General features: G+C 45.4%; 1 protein-coding gene across 2 annotated transcripts in view; it reads right to left on the bottom strand.

The window, feature by feature from the left end:
• The window catches only part of OPCML (opioid binding protein/cell adhesion molecule-like), a 426,180-nt gene extending 407,200 nt beyond the window's left edge, over window positions 1-18,980 (bottom strand). For both annotated transcript variants that reach the window (XM_005884362.2, XM_005884363.2), the window contains exon 1: window positions 18,251-18,980. In XM_005884362.2, coding sequence (XP_005884424.1) covers window positions 18,251-18,417 — 167 coding nt within the window. In that variant the 5' untranslated portion in view covers window positions 18,418-18,980. The remainder of the gene's footprint in view (window positions 1-18,250) is intronic.
• Between the last annotated feature and the right edge of the window lie 22 nt (window positions 18,981-19,002).

Raw genomic sequence — 19,002 nt, 5'->3', positions numbered from 1 at the left:
GCTTTTATTATTATAGATAAAGCAGACATTCAAAAATAAAGTTCCTAAATGGCACTGCTACTGAGAGTACAGCCCAATGAATTTTAATATACACACTTGGGCAATGACACCCAAACCAAAATAGAGAGCACTCTCAATCTGCTGTAAGTAAATCTTCCTCATGCCAATACTCAGCCCTTGATCTCAAACTCTTCTCATAACCACCTGAAGTTCCTGTACTAACTTCTACCATCATTGATTTGTTTTTCGTGTTTTTGAGTTTAATAAATTGGAGTCATACAGTGTGGATACTGTGGTGTCTGAAAACCATTTCTTTATAAACGTAAAAATGGTTATATCAAAGTAGTAGGTCTTTTATTTATTTTTTAAGTCAGTTAACTCCACTTTACAACATCTCCAATGATCAACTCCTGTTTCCTGACATGTTTAGCTGAATATGGGTCTTTCTGAAATTCCTAAGAACCTAGACATTCTTTACTGTGACTCTACAATCGCCTTCGATCTTACATATGTTAGAAGGTGAGAACATTTAGACTACAAAGAAGTATTTATTGCACATCCTCCTTCTCAACTTAGACACGCCAACAAAATGTTAGAGGTCAAGAAATAAAGTCATTTTGTCAATCTCATTAAATAGGAAAGTTGGGAGGAGGAACTGTGATGAAGGCACCTGGACTTGACTGGTGTCTTGTCTTGGGGCATTGCTATGTCTGGCTCATTTTACCACAGGGGCAAAAAATCAAGCTGGATTAGTCCTAAGAGCTAACTGCAGGTTTTGGTAAGATGTACACTAGACAAAACTAGATATACAGGAAAAGTGGAAATTTTCAATACATCGGTCAGTCTAGTGGGATCAGAGAAGACCATCGAAGCCAGAAATAGGCAACATTGGGGACAGTAGGTAGTGATCTCGACCTTGCACCTTGAGCCTGGACTTAACTGCAAGGCTTGGGTCATTGATCAGAGACTAGAAGAGAAGAGAAGGGGCTCCGTTTCGGAAGGATTAACTTACCAGGCAGGGTATCAGGACAGAGACTGGCAAGAAAAGGGCATATGCTGAGACAGTGGTTCTCAAAGTGTGGTCCTGGCACAAGCAACATTAGCATCACCAGGAAACTTGTAAGAAATTCCTCTCCTGTGACCCCCTGAATCAGAATCTCTTGGTGAAGGCCCAGAACTGTGTGCTAACAAACCCTCCGGATGGTTCCAATACTGGCTAAGGTTAGGAACATGTGAGCCAAGCAGTGAGAACAGGGTGCTAGGAAGAGCCTGCTCCTCAGGAGTTAGGGGGCAACGTCAGAGCTGGGCTATGATTGTGAAAACCAGCTGAGTCCTGGGCAATAGGCTGCAGTGACCTCAGTCTCTCCCGTGCAAGGGCTGGTCCTGGGCATGAAGACCCTGCTCAGACGGAGCCGCCGGAACCAAGCAGAGCCTGAAAGTGCACGTGTACCTTGTCAGAGGACATGAGACTCGACTGAATGTCTTGAAGCGCTTGCTTCTAGCCTCCCCTGCCTCCCTGCCTTACCACCATGAGCTTGAAAGCTTGTTCCTCTCCACCTACAGAGACTGACACAATGTTTGCATCATAGTAGGAACTCAAATGGTACTTGTGGCCCAGCCAGTGGGGCTCAGGGGTTGAGCGTTGACCTATGAACCAGGAGGTCAAGGTTTGATTCCCTATCAGGGCACATGCTTGGGTTGCGGGCTCGATCCCCAGTAGGGGCGGTGCGGGAGGCAGCTGATCAATGATTCTCTCTCATCATTGCTGTTTCTCTCTCTCTCTCTCTCCCTCTTCCTTCCTCTCTGAAATCAATAAAAATATATTTTTAAAAAAGTGTTTGTGGAATGGATGAGAAAGGGAAGGAGTGGAAGACTGGAGAAGTAGAGGAGAAGTTAAACGCAGAGCATAATTGTAAAAATCCACGCCTATGAGATGTCCGGAGTGGGCAAAGTCACTGGGACAGAATGGAGCTTGGTAGTTGCCAGGGGCAAGGCGGAGATAGGGAGTGACAGCTCATGGACACAAGGTTCCTTTGTGGGGAGACGAAATGTTCTGGAATTAGACAGTGGTAATGGCTGCACAACCTTGGGAATGTGCTGAAAACTACTGAATTGTACACTTTTAAAGGGTGAATTTTATGGTATGTGAATTATATCTCAATAAAAATAATTACATTTTAAAAAAGCTGAATGTGTGAATATCAAGCAAGGCACTTTGGAGTAAACATTTCACAAACCAAAAGCCATTCTGGGAAGCCGGGAGTCTCAAACAATGAAACTTAACAAGACCAAATAAGACTAGAGCAGCCGGTCTCCCCACCCCCTTATGCAGGTTTCACTGTACCAATGCAGCAATGGATCCAGGTGTATTATTGTTTCTAAATTAATGTTTCCAAAAATGGTTACCCTCCCAGCAGCAAAGGAAAGAATATAAGACCACAGTCAGTATTAGGAGAGGTAGGTTCTAGGCTCACTCAGCTCCTTATCTATAAACTGAAGAAAATAATAACTGTCAAACCCTTCCCCCTAGAGTTTGCTGAAGATTAATGGCGGTAACTCCTGGAAAACTGCTCTGTTAATTCTAAAATGTAAGAAATCATGCCCTAGCCCAGTGGTTCTCAACCTTCTGGCCCTTTAAATACACTTCCTCATGTTGTGACCCAACCATAAAATTATTTCCGTTGCTACTTCATAACTGTAATGTTGCTACTGTTATGAATCGTCATGTAAATATCTGATATGCAGGATGGTCTTAGGCGACCCCTGTGAAAGGGTCATTCGACCGCCAAAGGGGTTGCGACCCACAGGTTGAGAACCGCTGCCCTAGCCGGTTTGGCTCAGTGGACAGAGTGTCGGCCTGTGGACTGAAGGGCTCCGGGTTCCATTCTGTTCAAGGGCACAAGCCGGGGTTGCGGGCTCGATCCCCAGTGGGGGGTGTGCAGGAGGCAGCCAATCAGTAATTCTCCCTCATCATTGATGTTTCTATCTCTCTCTCCCTCTCCCTTCCTCTCTGAAATCAATAAAAAATATATTTAAGAAAATAAAAAAACCTAAGAAATCAAAGTTGTTGTTTGCAGGTGGAGAGAAAGCCCTAAAGGGAGCATCACCTGAAAAAGCCGATGTGCCCTGGCTCAGCTCTCTGGAGTCACAGGACTGGAGAAGGAGGGGTGAGGGTCTTCTGAGATCCGCTCCCATTCCCTCCCACAGCCGGTGTGCAAACAGGGTCCCGAGTGCAGACGGGCAGCCAGTGCCCGGGGCAGAGCCGCAGCCAGCTTTCCGGGCCTGTCTGGGATCCGAGCTGCTTTTTACGAGCCCTCCCTGTTATTACCACCTATTTCTTTTTATGCCGCTTCCAAAACACCGCCATTAATCTTTTGCACTCCCTGAAGGCAAAACACAGGTAATTGGATTTATCTGGTTTGAGAATTTGTTAGGTTCCGTGGCAAAATAAATAAATAACTGACCTCAAAAGCCAGGAGAGCCTTCTGGACCCTGTGCTGTCAGGACCCTGTGCCTGAGCCCGCAGGAGCCTGGCAGGGCCGCCTCATTCATCTCGGCTATCTCCTCCCCACACCTTCTCCCTCCTGTCTCCCCGCTGCTCTCCCTTCAGTTCACCCTTCACCGGGGCCTGATTTCAGAATTGTTTCCACTCTGACCCTCTAGGCTCCCGGAGCCGCTCACTGTGTATGGTTTTCCCTGAAGTTTCTTCTCCCCGCGACGTGGCTGTCTCTCTCCATCACCTGGTTTCTTCCTCTCATCTCCCTCTACCAGGGCTGTTGTCTTTCCTCATTTCAGCATGCGGGGCTGTTTAAAACTTCATCTGCCTCCAAGTGTCCTGTTTCTCATGCCCCTTTTTCTTCAGCTTGTGTCTTTTCAACGTGTGTTGATTCAGAAAGCATGGATGAGCATATAAAGGGAGCTTCCCGCAGTGTGTTCTTCTGTGTCAGGGTCAGACTACCATGGTGAGCACATTAGACACACTGTGTCTGCTTTATTCCTTCAACCCTATGTGCTAAATCTGTAGAAAGCACCCCCTGGGGACCTGCTCAGCCTAAACCTGCCATCTATAATAATACAAGGGTAATATGCTAATTGGACCAGATGCCCTTCCGGATGTCCTTCTGGACATCCTTCCAGATAAACCCGGGGCCAGAGTGAAGCCCGAGTCCTGGGTGCCTGCCTGGGGATGGAGGGAAGCTGGTGCTGGCAGCAGGGGGGGTGGGGGGGGGCAGGGGAAGGAAGGCCTACTCTTGCAAGAATTTTCATGCATCGGGCCTCTAGTTCTCTAATAAATCTGACCACCTCCACTCCACTGTCTTCCATCCACAGCAGTAAACTGCCTTTATGTCATGGGGCCTGTGTACAGTAGATTGGCCGGCACAACAGCAACTGCCCACCAGTACCTTGTGACAGAGACTGCCTCCCACCACAAAGGCTGAAAATGCCAGAAAACCCATTTTCCCATCCCACTTTTCCAGCTAGGACCTGAATATGTAAAGGCAATCCTGGCCCACGACACCACAAGGGAATCTACTGAGAGTGAACTTCTGGAAAACATTTTCAAAGGAGACACCCACAAGCCCGGAATGACTACACTTAGGACTTTGTTCAGTGTGAGTGTGATACCTAGAACTGCGGCAGCCGCATTGTAGCCATGCGAGACAATGATCTCAGCACTTAGCTCATGGGAACCAACCCTGAGATTGCCTCCCTTCAGCATCCTTATTAAGTGATATGATAAATATTAGCACATTTACACTGCTTTGGGCATTATGTTTTATCATTTAGAGCTGAGAGCATCTTGAAACAAGATCCCCTCCCCCTCTGACCCTGGCTTGGTTGCAGTAGGAGTAGACATTCAACCCAAGCTGGGACAGTCAGATTCTATCTCCTGCAACTTTGGAAATGGGAAACAAGAGATACTAGACCAGCGGTTCTCAACCTGGGGGTCGCCAACCTCTGGGTTGCGATCCCTTTGAGGGTCAAACGACCCTTTCACAGGGGTCGCCTAAGACCATCTGAAAACACATATATAATTACATATTTTTTTTGTGATTAATCACTATGGTTCTCAATTTTCCTAATGCCGCGACCCTTTAATACAGTTTCTCATGTTGTGGTGACCCCCCGTAAAATTATTATTTTCGTTGCTACTTCATAACTGTGATTTTGCTACTGTTATGAATCATAATGTAAATATCTGATATGCAGGATGTATTTTCATTGTTACAAATTGAACATAATTAAAGCATAGTGATTAATCACAAAAACAATACGTAATTATATATGTGTTTTCCGATGGTCTTAGGCGACCCCTGTGAAGGTTGGCAACCCACAGGTTGAGAACCGCTGTGCTAGACACTCTGTGGAGACATGCTTGACCTGAGTTGAGAAACTGTGAACTCAGAATATGCAGAATGGCCACCTGATTCCTTGTGGAAATGGAAAGCAGACAGGTAAAGGGACAGAGAAAGCAGACACTCGGGATAAGTAGGAATAAGAGACCATGTGACTGCCTAGTCCCTAGTCTTTCAGAAGCCAAAGTTCTCCACTCCTCTTGAGTTCCATGGTCCTTACTTGTGTCTGTAAATAGTTTGAATGGGTTTTTGTAAGACTTAACAAAAGACCAAGGCAAAGAATTATGCTGTACTCAGACATATAGATACAGAGATGAATGAGGTATTTTCGCTGCCTCCCAGGAACTCAAGTCCTATAAATGCTCTTAGAGAAATTGACAGACTATGTTACAGTTAGTAGCATACAAGTGATGGGTTTATTCCCTCTGCATGCTCTGCAGGAAAGACAGATACAATATTTCCAAACAATGGTACAGAGAACTAGTTTTGGTTGCATGAAAATTAGATTGTTGGGTATATGTCTCAGCAGTCCTATTTCTGTATGTTTGTGGCTGGATAGAAATTTATATATTGCAAAAGAAAATTCTTCCTGGGTCGCGATGATTGCCCGTTAGGCTTGGAAAACAATAAGATAAAGGAGACCAATAAATTCAGAAAACATGAACAGAGGAAGTAACATTTGAGAGGAAGTAACAGAGGAAGATGAGTCAGCCCTGCCATGTATACATAGCATTTGGAAAAGAACTTCCCAGGGAGAGAAAGAGCAAATCTCTACACAAATAAAAGTTCTTTATATTCTTTATTATTGCTACCTTTGTTGTGATCATACATATACTAGTATAAATGTCTGATTATACCTACTTACACAATCAGGGAAGAGATAAGGACAGAGAGATAGATGCAATCTACCTGCTACTTGTCAAGGAGACTACTGATAAGAGGCACTGTTAGCACAGCATCTTAGGAGGTACTTGAGACAATTAAACTGAAATCCTGTCCCTGCCCTCAAGAAACCAACATCCCATTGAAGAATAAAAAAAGAAAATGTGTGCGCATGTGCATGTGTGAGAGAGACAGCAAGAGAGAAATACACAATCTATAATAATAAAAGTGTAATATGCTAATTAGACTGGACAAACTTCCAGATGAAGCCTGGGTCCCGGGTGCCAGAGGGAAGCTGGTGCAGGCAGTCGGGGGAAGGAAGGCCTACTCTTGCACGAATTTCGTGCATCGGGCCTCAAGTAAGCAAATAATTCAATTACCAAAGAGCAAGCTGTACCTGTAAATACAGACAAATGGAGTGAGATTCAGGTTGATCAAAACCAGCTTGAATTACACAATGCTTTCCATGAATCCTGGTCCATGATTCTACTCTCTAAAGACCTTTTAAAATTTTGTTTTGTACACCTATCGACTGGGGACAAATACCCACAGTATTTGTTTGACAAACTCTTAATCTAGGTTGGTGATTCTTTTCTTTTAACACTTTAAATATTCCATTCCACTTTTTTTTTTCTAAGGTAGTATCTGAAGAGAAGTCTGATATCCTTCTTATACTTGCTCCTCTATAGGTAATCTTTACCCAGCTCTGGCTTCTTCCAGGAATTTTTTTCTTTGCATTTGAATTTCTTCAATATTATATGCCTAGGTGTTGTGTGTGTGTGTATATATGTGTGTGTGGGGTTTTTTGTTTGTTTGTTTTTAGTGTTTAACTTCCTAGTATACATGAGCTTCTTGGACTTGTGGTTTGGTGCCTGACATTAATCTTGAGAAATTCTCAGTCAGTATAGTTTCAAATATTTCTTCTACTCCTTTTTTAACTTCTGACTTTCTATTACATGCAATATCACACCTTTCGTAATGCTCCACAGTTATTCAATATTCTCTTTCTGTGTGTTTTTTTCCAGTCCTTTTCTTTTTCAGTTTGGGAAGTTTCTATTGACATATCATCAAGCTCACTGATTCTTCCATTTGCAATGTCCAGTCTGCTAATAAACCCATCCATCAAAAGCATTCATCATTTCTGCAATAATTTTTACAGCATTTTTTTATTCTCTCTTAGAATTTTCATTTGTCTTCTTACAATACCCATCTGTTCCTCATGTTATCCATTTTTTTATTAGAACACTTAGCATACTCATAATAGTGATTTGATTTTATTATTATCCAAGGATGTGTTTTTTATTGATTTTTTTAGAGAGGGGGAGGGGAGAAAGAAACATCAGTTGGTTACCTTTTCTATGTACTCTGACTGGGGATCTAACCTGCAACCTAGTTGTGTGCCCTGACCAGGAATCAAACTGGTGACCTTTTGGTGTATGGGACAATTTTCTAACTAAGCCTGTTGGCCAGGGCCATCATAGTTATTTTAAGGAGTCATTAACAACCTCCCAGAACACAAAATTCCAGAGTAAAACTCATATGATCATATCAATATATGCAGAAAAAGCATTTGACAAGATACAACATCCCTTTGTGACCAAACATTCAACAAAATGGGTATAGAAAGTACCTCAACATAACAATGTCCATATATGATAAACCCTCAGCTAATATTATACTCAATGGTAAGAAACTGAAAGCTTTTCCTCTAAGATTAGGAGCAAGACACTCCACTGTTATTCAACATAGTGCTGGAAGTCCTAGCCAGAGTAATCAGGCAAGAGAAAGAAAGAAAAGGCATCCCAGCTGGGAATAAAATAAAATGGTCACTGTTTGCAGATGACATGATTCTATATACAGAAAACCCTAAAGAGTCCACACACAAAAACTATTAGAAACAATAAACAAATACTGTAAAGTTGCAGGATATAAAATTAATGTACAAAAATCTGTTGAATTCTTATATACTAATAATAAAATATCAGAAAAAATAAAGAAAAACAATTCAATTTGCAATTACAAAAAAAAAATTTCTAGGAATAAACTTAACAAGGAAGGTGAACTATGAAGACACTTTTTCTAAGTGAAATAAGCCAGTCACGAAAGGACAAATACTGTCTTGATACCATTTATATGAGGTTTTGAGGGTAGTCATGTTCGTAGAGAAAGAGAGAATGGTATTTGCCAGAGACTGTGAGTAGAAATGGGAGTTCGTGTTTAATGAGGACAGAGTTTCTGTTTGGAAAGATGAAAGACTTCTGCAGATGAATGGTGGCGTTTGCTTCACATAATGGGAATAAATTTAATGCCACAGAACTGTACACTTAAAATGGCTAAAATGATAAATTTAGTGTTATGTATATTTTTCCACAATTAAAAAAAAGGGCATAGAGAAACTCTTTGAGCATGATAAATACTAGTATGTTCTGTACCTTGTCAGGTGGCGGTTACATGGATGAATACAAATATCCAAGTTTGTCAAAATGAACACTTACTATGATACATTTTAATTTAAGTTCATGTTCTCCCCCCTCCTCCCTTATTCTCACTCACTCTCTCCTTTCCTCCTCTGCTTCCTGATCTCTGGGCCATTTATTCTGCTAACACATTCACTATATGTGATTGTGTAAAGAGGATGATAGTCTAAGATTAACTGAACTTTATAATTTTCACTGCCTAGAACAGTTCTTGGCATATAGTGGGCAGTCTAAACTGCTTATTTAAATAGTGAATCCAATAACATATTTAAAACAAATAATGCTACTGCTCATTGTGAGCTCGCTACATGTGAGAATCCTATATAATAAAAACCTAATATGCAAGTCGACCGAACAGCAGAATGACCAGTGGAATGACCGGTTGCTATGACATGCACTGACCACCAGGGGGCAAATGCTCAACACAGGAGCTGCCCCCAGCCCTCAGGTCCCAGGACAGCCAAGGCAAGTGCCAGCAGGGGCCCCCATGATGACCCCGCTGGTCACCCCACAGATCAGCCCTGATCGCCGGCCAGGTCTAGGACCCTACCCGTGCACAAATTTTTTGCACCAGGCCTCTAGTGTAATATAAACTCTTAGAAACTCAATGCTCTGTAATTCCTCCCCAACAACCCAGTGGGGTGGCTATACAGTCCCTATGTTTTTAAATCAGAAAACTGAGACAGAGAAACTTAGTCACTTGTCCAACCTCATGCTGCCAATAAGTGCTAGAGCTGGGATTTGAAGTGAGCTTTTTTTACTACAAAGTCTTAGCCTGTTAGCCTTTTTATGGAGGTTATATTTTATCTCATATATCACTAAGCACCCATTGATTAGGCAATTATAAAATGGAACACGCAATCAAGAATATCCTATAAACTATTCCCATTGCCCAGCACATCAGGATACATGCTGCTGAGACATACTCAGGGCCACCACAGTGAGAGCTTAGCACAGAGGCAGTTGCAATGGAGATGGCCAGTGAAATGAGTCCATAAATCCCTTCATTCTGAGATGTCCTCTACCATGTCAGGAGTTATCACATGGACTTTTTTCATCCTCCAAAGTTTGCAGATATACTAACAGAATATGCCATCCTCCACTTTGTAACCTTGATAAAAAGGGGAGAGGTAGGCATAGCTCCCTTGCAACTGCTCAGAATCTCCTGGCTTTAAGACTATTGTAGAATTCGCAAATACTGCAATTATAATAAGCAAGAGAAGACAGGACAAGTTAAATACCAACTATCTAGGGAAAGATCATTATCTCAGCCAGGATTTAAATGCCAGAATCTCTGGTTGTAATTGCAGAGAATACCCAGTTGCTTCCAAATGGGCGAGAATATCTTCATTAGAAAATACACATACGTGTGGGGCGGGCGGACAGAGAGATAGAGATAAGGGGTAGGCATGCATCTTTTCAGCAAACTCAGAGCACCTGCTGCGTGTTAGGTACTGTATTGGGCACTGGCGACACACACATGAAGAGAGGACATTGCCATAGTTAGCAAAAGACAGGCAGGAAATGGAAACAACAATGGGAAGAGGAAAAGTTGCAGAGATGGCATGGAAAGCACAGGACAATAGAAAGTTAAACACTATTATTTCCTCTTGCCCTGTGGCACCTTTTAGTCAAGTGTCTCACTGTGAGCATGGCCACTCGAATAAAACACCTGACCAAACCAATTCCCTGGGCAACAGAGGCTGCCTCCTCCTTTTATCCATCATGGGGAGTTCCAAACAGCAAGCAAGAGACCTTTTGTAAGGGATGACATCAATTGTAAAAAAAAAAACAAAAACAACCAATCCAGTCAAGGTGGACAAATATGTGACATGGCAAGTCACGCATCTGAGAATGACTGAGAGTAAACAGTTTCATTGCAGAGGAGCAAGGGTGCCTTGGGCTAGACCTCGGGAGAGGTGGTCTCCAGAAAGGACCTCCAGGCGAGCAGGCAAACAGTAAGCACTGGGAAGTCAACAAACCAGTAGGCTGGGAAGAGTGGAATCAAGGGTGGATGAGGTCTCTCGGAGAAAAGGTCTTGTCAGGACAAAGCAGTACTCCCAGTCACCCCGGGCCTGTGGTAGATCCACCAGAGAGCATGAAGGATGGTACTAGCACTCAGTGACAAGGAGGGGGTTTCTAGTTGAGGGACAGGTGGGAACCAAGGGTCAGAAAGGGCCAGATTCCAGCAGCAAGTGAGCCCCTGCGCCTTAAATTGCTCTTTGCTTTGACTTAAGATGGGCTCTGGGCACCTGTGCATGGGGGGATCCTGCAACATGGATAGTCGGGGATGAAGACAATCACACACCAGACACTCAGCAAGGTAATTCTTGTCCACCACTTTCTTCCTTCTTTCTTTCCTTCCTCTGACTATTTAGCAATTCTATTTTTTTTCTCATACATACAAACTTTCCCCATCTCTTTCGTTCCTTTGCCTTCCTTCAACTCTTAGCTGACATGTTGAGAAAATTTCTCTCCTACAGATCTTTCCATTTTTGTCTTTCATTCCCTTTATCTGCCTTTCTTTCTTCATTAATATTTAGGAAAGTATCCCCAATCATCTGAGAAGTGGAAAATGTACTTGAATCAAGTGAAATGAGAGCTCCGCATCATAAAATTAAATTTGGCACAACAAAAGCAATACGAATTCCAGAACTTTTAAAGTGTTCAGAAATATATGAGAAAATGTTTCCATATTACCTTCCTCTAATTATGCCTACTTTTCTTCAGCATTCACGCTAAATAGAAAATTATCATATTCATTTTTTTCTCTCTTTTGCGTAATTACTTCTTCTACAACAATGCTGTTTTCTATTATTCTCATTGCTAGGTGTATAGCATCTTGGGTAATTATGAGTTAAATTATCTTCTGTAAGCTAGCCAGAAAACTTAACAACCACTTAAAAGATTCTTTGTTCTTAGTATGCAATGGAAACTTAGTTAATCGAGATACCATAAATCTTCAGATTCACTGAAAATGTTTAATATTCAAAACTAATTTTTAAACATCTAATTGATCAGCACTTTTATGGGAAGCCAGGTCAAGTTCTTCAGCATCCCTTTGATTAAAGCAAAATGTACCATCTGCAGGGAAGAGGAGACCAAAAGGGGTCACATGGTTTCCTAGGGCATGCCTCAATAGTAAGGTGAGCAGAAGGTCTTTGGTTCTCTGTTTTCACAGCCTCAGTGGTTTAAATTAAAATCTGAATATAAGGATGAGGAGAGCAGGTTATACAATAACATATATAGTATTTTGGAATTAAACAAAGTACTTCTCTCTTCATTCCATATGGCCCTAGTGATCACTCATTTCCTTGCAGTTCTCTTGGAAATACTGTGACATTCACTGGTGTTCTTGTCAACAAATTGCTTGCTTGCTTGGTCATGGTTTGCGTGACCCTTGGAGACGCTGTGTGTGCTGTGGGAGGTCAAGTGACGGGAGAGGACAGCCTTTCCGACAGGTTCAAAGCTAAGAGCACTGAGGATTGTGTTGGAGCACATGGGACCCCCAGCAGCTGTCACTCTGGGCACTGCTAGCAAATAGACTTGGTTTGCTTTCAAAGGTCCCCACCATGGCACATTTTGTGAAAGGGTCTGTGGTGAGATGCTGTAGGGAGGGTGACATAGGCTCCACCCCTTCCCTCCTCTAACCTTCTCTATTCAGGAAATGCATGCAGATCTAGGCGGGTCTGGTGCTGGGCTGCAAAGGCATCAAAGCTTCCATTTTCACTTGTTAACAAAAGACACAACAGGGTACTAGCAGCTCCAGGAAGGTGTCCTCGCCTGGGAGGTGGGAGGGGACAGAGAATGCCCACTCCCCTCCCAACACCACTCCATACAAACTCTCTCTCATTCAACCAAGCCCCACCCCAGCACAAGCAGATCCTGCAGGGAAAGTCTCAACAAATGAACCAGCCTCAAATCCTGCGCTGCTGTCTTGTCTAGATTTTCTTTTTTAATCAAAAGAGGTTAGCACATAATTCCTAACTAAAAGGCAGTGCCATTTCTGCCAGCCCTAAAAATGTCTCAGACCATAATTCCTCTTATCTCATGACTGTGAACACTGCTTCCTGTTCATAAGGAATTTTTTAAAGCCCTCCCTTGGGAAGATCAAATAAGATGGATTTGGCTCCTCCTCTCTGCACCTCAGCCTGGACCCCACCAGACCTGGACCCCACGCTGGCCAGGGCTGCTCCCCTCTCTGACTCCCTCTGAGCCAGCCACACGGGGAGCGCAGGAAGTGGGCCAAGGGCACAATCCCTTTTTAGACGCTGAAAGGAAGGGAAATGAGAACGACAACTAAACTGAACCCAAGGGCCAAATTTAGTGAAAGGCCCCAAAATGAACAAAAAGGCTTAGATAAGAGTTGCTGAGTTTCCCAGAGCAATTAGAAAGCCAGGAAGCATGTATCTCGGGTGCTTTTAAACTTCATCTCCCATCCCCTGCTTTGGCCTGCGGTGTGTGGCATGGTCAGGTGCATTGGGGGAGCAGATGCATCCCTAGCCATCAGTCACCTGAGAGAACCTTCCAGGCCCCCTGGATCCTCAGCCATGCCCAACCCTGACACACCAGGTGGCGAGGCTGGGCAGCCGGTCTGCCCCGCTGCCTCCTTGCCTTGTGTATCTTCTCGCATCAGGAGCAAGGCAATCCTCCCAATATTTGACAGCCTCACTTCCAAATATCTGACTCTACTGCTGCCAACAAGGTTCCTCTCAACTCCGCTGCCCTGCTCCGTGCCTTGCCCTGGGGGATAGCGAAGCCTTTTGCATGGTTTCTGGGCTGATTGCAACCAATGTGGGAGTCAACGGGCCCCCCTGACAAATGATTTAAGTAGAATCCAAAAATCCCTCAGGCCTCCAAGATCTCGAACCAACCACTGTGCTTGAATGTCCCAGCATCTTATTTTGAAGAGCATGACACCCTTCATATGTGAGCACTTCATTGCTGCAGAGGCAGTCATATATTAGAAGAGACTGAGTCGATTATCTTAGCCACATTCAACGGATTATCTTAATCCTTAGTAGCCACCACGGTGTCTGTACTCCACACATAAGACATGGTTCCTAAGACCAGGACCTCACCATCTAACCATAGACACACATGAGTGGCAGGTCCACAGGGTGCGTCTGTTGGAAGCGAGATCTGCAGCAAGAGTTACTGGAATTCAGATGGGGGTAATAGGGTAATTCTTGACCACGGACAGGAAGCAGGATGCTGAGTGAAATGGGGAAGAGACAGGTACATTTTAAAGGTACGTATGTGTACGTGCGTGGGGGTCGGAGGAAGTAGGGGCGTTAGAAGGAGCAAAAGGCAGAGCAGATGAAATGCCACAGGTCGTGACTGAGGCGTGCCACGGAGCACGGTGACATCTTGCACCTATATCATGCCTTATCGCTCACAGAAAACTGCCATATACTTCATCTCACCTGATGTCACAGTCTGGGAAGATATTGTTCCCACATGTTTGCGATTGAACCGAAGCACTCAAAACCATGCGGTTATTTAGCGGTAGAATAAGAATCAAACCCAGGTGTTCAGGCCCCGGAGCCCCGTGCCCTTCCTAGAATGCCAAGGCAGCCCGTGAATGGTAGGTACATACCGGCACGGAGGAGACACGTATGTGGGGGTAGGTCCCCTGGAGACCACCTTGCTCAGGTGCTCTGGGGCAGGAAAGGGCTTTAAGGCAGTGGGTCTCGACTCTGGCTCCACATGAAACACACAGGAAGGAGTTGTTAGATGCCCGCACCGGTGCCCACTCCAGAGCTTTCATTCCATTGGCAGGGAGCCCGGCAGCGACATGTGCACCCAGGCCAGCGGCGCCAAGAGCAAAACCTTTGCACTTCCCCAAGTCCTCACTGGACTTCGGCAACTTAAACACTAAAAGGCAAAGTCCCGCTCTGCTTTTGAATAACCTGTTGTCTAGTCTGAATTTTCGAATTTATCCCAAAACAGAAGCCGCTGCTGGGGAGTGCAACATACAGAGAAACACGCAGGCCGAGCACAGAAAGCTCAACTGTCCCACTGCACCGGCAAGATCCTGCTGCTCAGCTTAGTCCCCGGCGGTAGGTAACCCTCAGATACTTGGTTCTGAAGGGATTAGCTCCGGCTCCTAATGAAAATTCGGGGGCATTCTAGAGATATGAAAGCATAATCCCAGATCAGCAAAGCTGGATCGGCAAAACTGATTATCCCACCATATGAAAAATTAAAACAACAACAACAGTGTGTTCCATTTATTGGAACAGTTACAGCAACAACTGCTATCTCTGTCCTACCTCACACCCCTCAAAATGTTCATGATGTGATCCCAGGGAGGAACGAAAGCCCATGAGAGGAGACCAAGGCCCACGAGGAAGGCACATCTGACCATCATCTGTGCAACTGAGGTAGACACTGGCGGGCCACCCTGAGCATTCGGGCTCCTTCTCGACGTGGCGCTGATTCAGACACAGGACCCCACAGACTCGTCATAGCCAATCTCATGGGAAGGCACAGCCCATTTAAATCCAACAGCAGATAATTGTAATGAAATGATTCCGGCCAAAAGGGCCCATTTGTAATAATGAATTCAAATCGGATTCATAGGAGCCATAACTCAGACACAGTGAATACCACCATTTCCATACACTTTCTCTTCCAAGGAGGCAAGCTAACTCAATATTCAAATAATTATTTCTACTTCCCAAGTAGCCCTTTGAAGTAATTATGGGAAAGATAATATTGCCTCACTTATAGCAAATGAGTTTCACCCACGTGCAGAACTTCGGTGTCGTCTTGGCCACAACACGTCCTAACATCCTTCAATGTAATCAAAGACCTATCGCATGAAAACCGATACCTCCAAGGAAGAAAATCATCCTTCTCTAAGCCAGGCAATTGCTCACCGGGAAATCCAATGAAAGACCCAGCTCCCTCCATCGCTTTGCTTGTACTAATCTGTCTTTGGCTTCCAATGTGACTGTTCAAGACAGAGACACAGACTTGGGATTCTTTGATCCACCGCAGCCACATTTGAAAAGACTTGCTGTGGCTGATGGGGTGGGAATCATTCAATGTGTTTTCAATACATTCTGAGCGTCTGATGCATTGGGAACACTAAATTCCCAAACACTTGCCTCCCCGTGGAACATCTGTAAGGAGACTAGAGAGTGGCCATACTCAAGAATGACGTTGCTTTAAAAGCACTGCCCAATACCAAATAAAGCATGACCTTTATCTGGAGTTGAAGCCATGGACTTCCAGAGACTGGGAGCAGGGACTCTCCCTCTGAGTTTTGACAAATAAGTGCTTCTTTGAGATAGAAACACAGCTACTCACCAGCAAACCAGCGGAGCAGAGAGAACAAAAGGAGAAAAGTGGAGACCCCCAGAAATCTGCAGGAGATATTTATGTTTCTTTAAGAAGCATTGTGCTAGTAGTGAAATCAAAACTTAAGATATCAGGGGATGATAAAAATTAAAATGATGAAGGCAAAAAAGAAGAAAGTAAATTATGATTCATTATTATGTTGCCTTTGGGGGGAAAAAAAGCAAACTTTTAAAATAGAGGCATCTCATAAAAACGAAGGAAGAAGGCAATAAAAGAACCCGAGGTAAAAAGGAAAAGTAAATGGATAGAAAGTGATTAAAATGTGGACAATGTGCTGGATTTGTGCACCTCAGGGCAAATTATACAGAGAGGAGAAGCAAAACCAACAGAAGACATGTGCTCACTTTTTAAAAAACAAAGCATGCAATCAGGTAACAGCAGTTATACTTGAGCATGGAAGGTTTTTTTTGTTTTTTCCCCTCTAAACAAAGCACACGAAACAACTATTCAGCTCTTCCTTTTATTCACTCCCATTCCCATTACCAAGCCCAGCTGCTAAACATCAGAATTGAAGATCATGAAAACAGGCCAGTAGCTAATAAAATAAAAGAAAATAAATAAAGATAGACGGAAGCTGGCCCTCTGCTGGTGGAGAAGTCTTATTGCATCCTGGCCAGCAGAAAGTTCAAGTGTAACTTTTAGGGAAAGCAAGAGGGCAGAGGATTTTGGAAGTCAGCACTGAGGCCCGGGGAATACTGGCCCTCTTTGCCCCCAGTAGTAGATGAGAAGATAAGAAGAGATGTGTGGCAGCGTCTACACCCCTCCGCACCTGGTAACAGTTACCAGCATTCCCTTGGTGAAGGTGCGTACACTGGTGCTGCTCCGAGCCCAGGAACTACTCCTATCTTTGAGCTCACTGCAAATAAGCACCCTGAACGCCATCTCTCAGGGAGGGGACTCCCAACGCTTTTGTGGGGGGCAATGAAGTAGGCACATGGCACTCTACTCTGAGACAGACTAAAGGATGCCCAGTGACCAGGAGGTCTGGCTCCAGCCTTCTCTTTTCTCTCTCAACAGGAGGCCCCTGAACTCCAGCAACAAGGGTTCCTGGACCTATTCTCCAACTCAAAAGAAAATGTAGCTGAGAAAAACCCAAAGTGACAAGAATCCAACATTGGTCCTTGGGCTCAGGGGGGGAAAAAATAGCTGTCACTCCAAAAGGCCTTCGTTCCTTCCCTTGGAAGAGGCTTGTCCAGATGTAGTGAGAGTTCAACCAGGGGAACCAAGGGAAGAACAGAAAGGACCCCCCCCCCCTCCTCCGTTCCTCGGAGAAGCCAGGCCTTTGGCTGCAGAGTCCCGGACAGGATGTTTTATGTCTCACTCGAACCATCAAAGTCCTAGGCAGGGCAAACACATTCACCCTGTGTACACTGCGAGCCCGAGTTAAGCTGGGACGTCCCTGAATCTGTCTCCCAGGACCAGGGCTGCCTCATTAAAGGGATAAAAGATGATATCTGCTGAGCTGGTGGAAAGTTGTGGCTGCGTTTTTATTAAAGTCTCTGCCGCAGCAGGTCCAGTCCCCAAAGGTTCATATTCCGAGCATCTCCATCCCTCTGCCTGGGGCATGCAAGTGATTCTCTGTAACTCATTAAGGTAAAACAAAAAGCGTTCCGATGGTGCGTTTTGCACAGGAGTGATGCCCTTGCATAAAAGCTACCATGTTTCCTCTCCTGGTCCTGAGCCGGCAAAGATAAAACTGCCCTCGTCATTTATAATTGGGGCCCAGGCGCACCGCTCACCACGCAGGGCTGACATGGATGGCTGAGTCTTGAGCGGCCTCCCAAGGGGCCATGGCCCAGCACGAGCAATTCCAGAGCCTGAGATGTTAGGTGTCTCTCTGAGAGGGGCCATCAGCCCATCCTGAGCATGTCCTGCCTCATCACACACCTGCTGGCAGGTGAGACAGCCACCAGGCACCCAGCCTTCTTAGACTACCCCCCAGGGTGCCCATCGCAGGGCTCTCAATCCTCACCTTGGCACCAAGGCAAAAGCGAATCTAGCCACGTCACAGGCTCCTACCCACGATGGAGTCCCAAGCATGGACCTCCGTGTTCACATCTAAGATCCTGCATCTGAGCTCCATCGCACACACTCACACCCCTAGCCCTCTCTCCCCGGCCCCCTTTCAAGTCAATGTCAAGTCACAGAAGAAGTGCAGCTCCCTACCTGAGGGTGGCGCTCTCCCCCTGCCGGACCGTCACGTTGTCCATAGCTTTGGGGAAGGTGGCATCTCCGCTGCGCACGGGCACTCCTGTGGGTACAAGGAACAGCAGCCTGAGAGACACGACCACGAGGCACTTCCAGGGCAGGAACAGGTACCCACAGACCCCCATCCTCGACAGTCACAACTTCCCCGAACGCCGGCCGCAGCAGGGTCCTGGTGCCCCGCCCCACACGCCAGCGGGGCTCAGGCAGCGGCGTGGGGAGAGGCAGGGATGAGCGAGCCGGGCGGGCGGAGGGAGGAGAAGCGAGTCCAGGCTCTCCGGAGTCTAGTGGTTCTTCTGCCTCAGCTCTCCAGCCTGGCAGAACCAGAGGCCCCTCCTGCATCTAAAAAGCGCTTTCTTGACGCTCCCCGGGGAGGCGGGAGGCAGCCTGGAAGGGAGAGCAGGAAGGAAGGTGCGGGATGAAGGTCACGGATAGCTCTGCCTCTGCCTCTCTGTCTCCGAGATGCTACTTTACAATGCGGTTGGGCAGGTTCTGCAGAGGTCTGGCATCAAAAGTTTATAACCCAGAGAAGCCGGGTGAGCCTGGCAGAGAGGAGATGCCATAAAACGCTGCCGCCTTGGAGAGAGGAGAAAATGCTTGATTAGATCACACATGTGGGGAGCTGTATTGATCAGCAGCCCAAGTCTCCGATCTGGAACCCACAGGCGGGACAAAGTTCCACGCGGGGGCAGGAGGCGGGCTCCGCGCGGGCT

This window comes from Myotis brandtii, unplaced genomic scaffold (genome assembly GCF_000412655.1).
Source record: "Myotis brandtii unplaced genomic scaffold, ASM41265v1 scaffold826, whole genome shotgun sequence".
Lineage (NCBI taxonomy): Eukaryota > Metazoa > Chordata > Mammalia > Chiroptera > Vespertilionidae > Myotis > Myotis brandtii.
The sequence above is the reverse complement of the archived record's forward strand: the minus strand, read 5'-3'. Positions and strand labels throughout refer to the sequence as shown.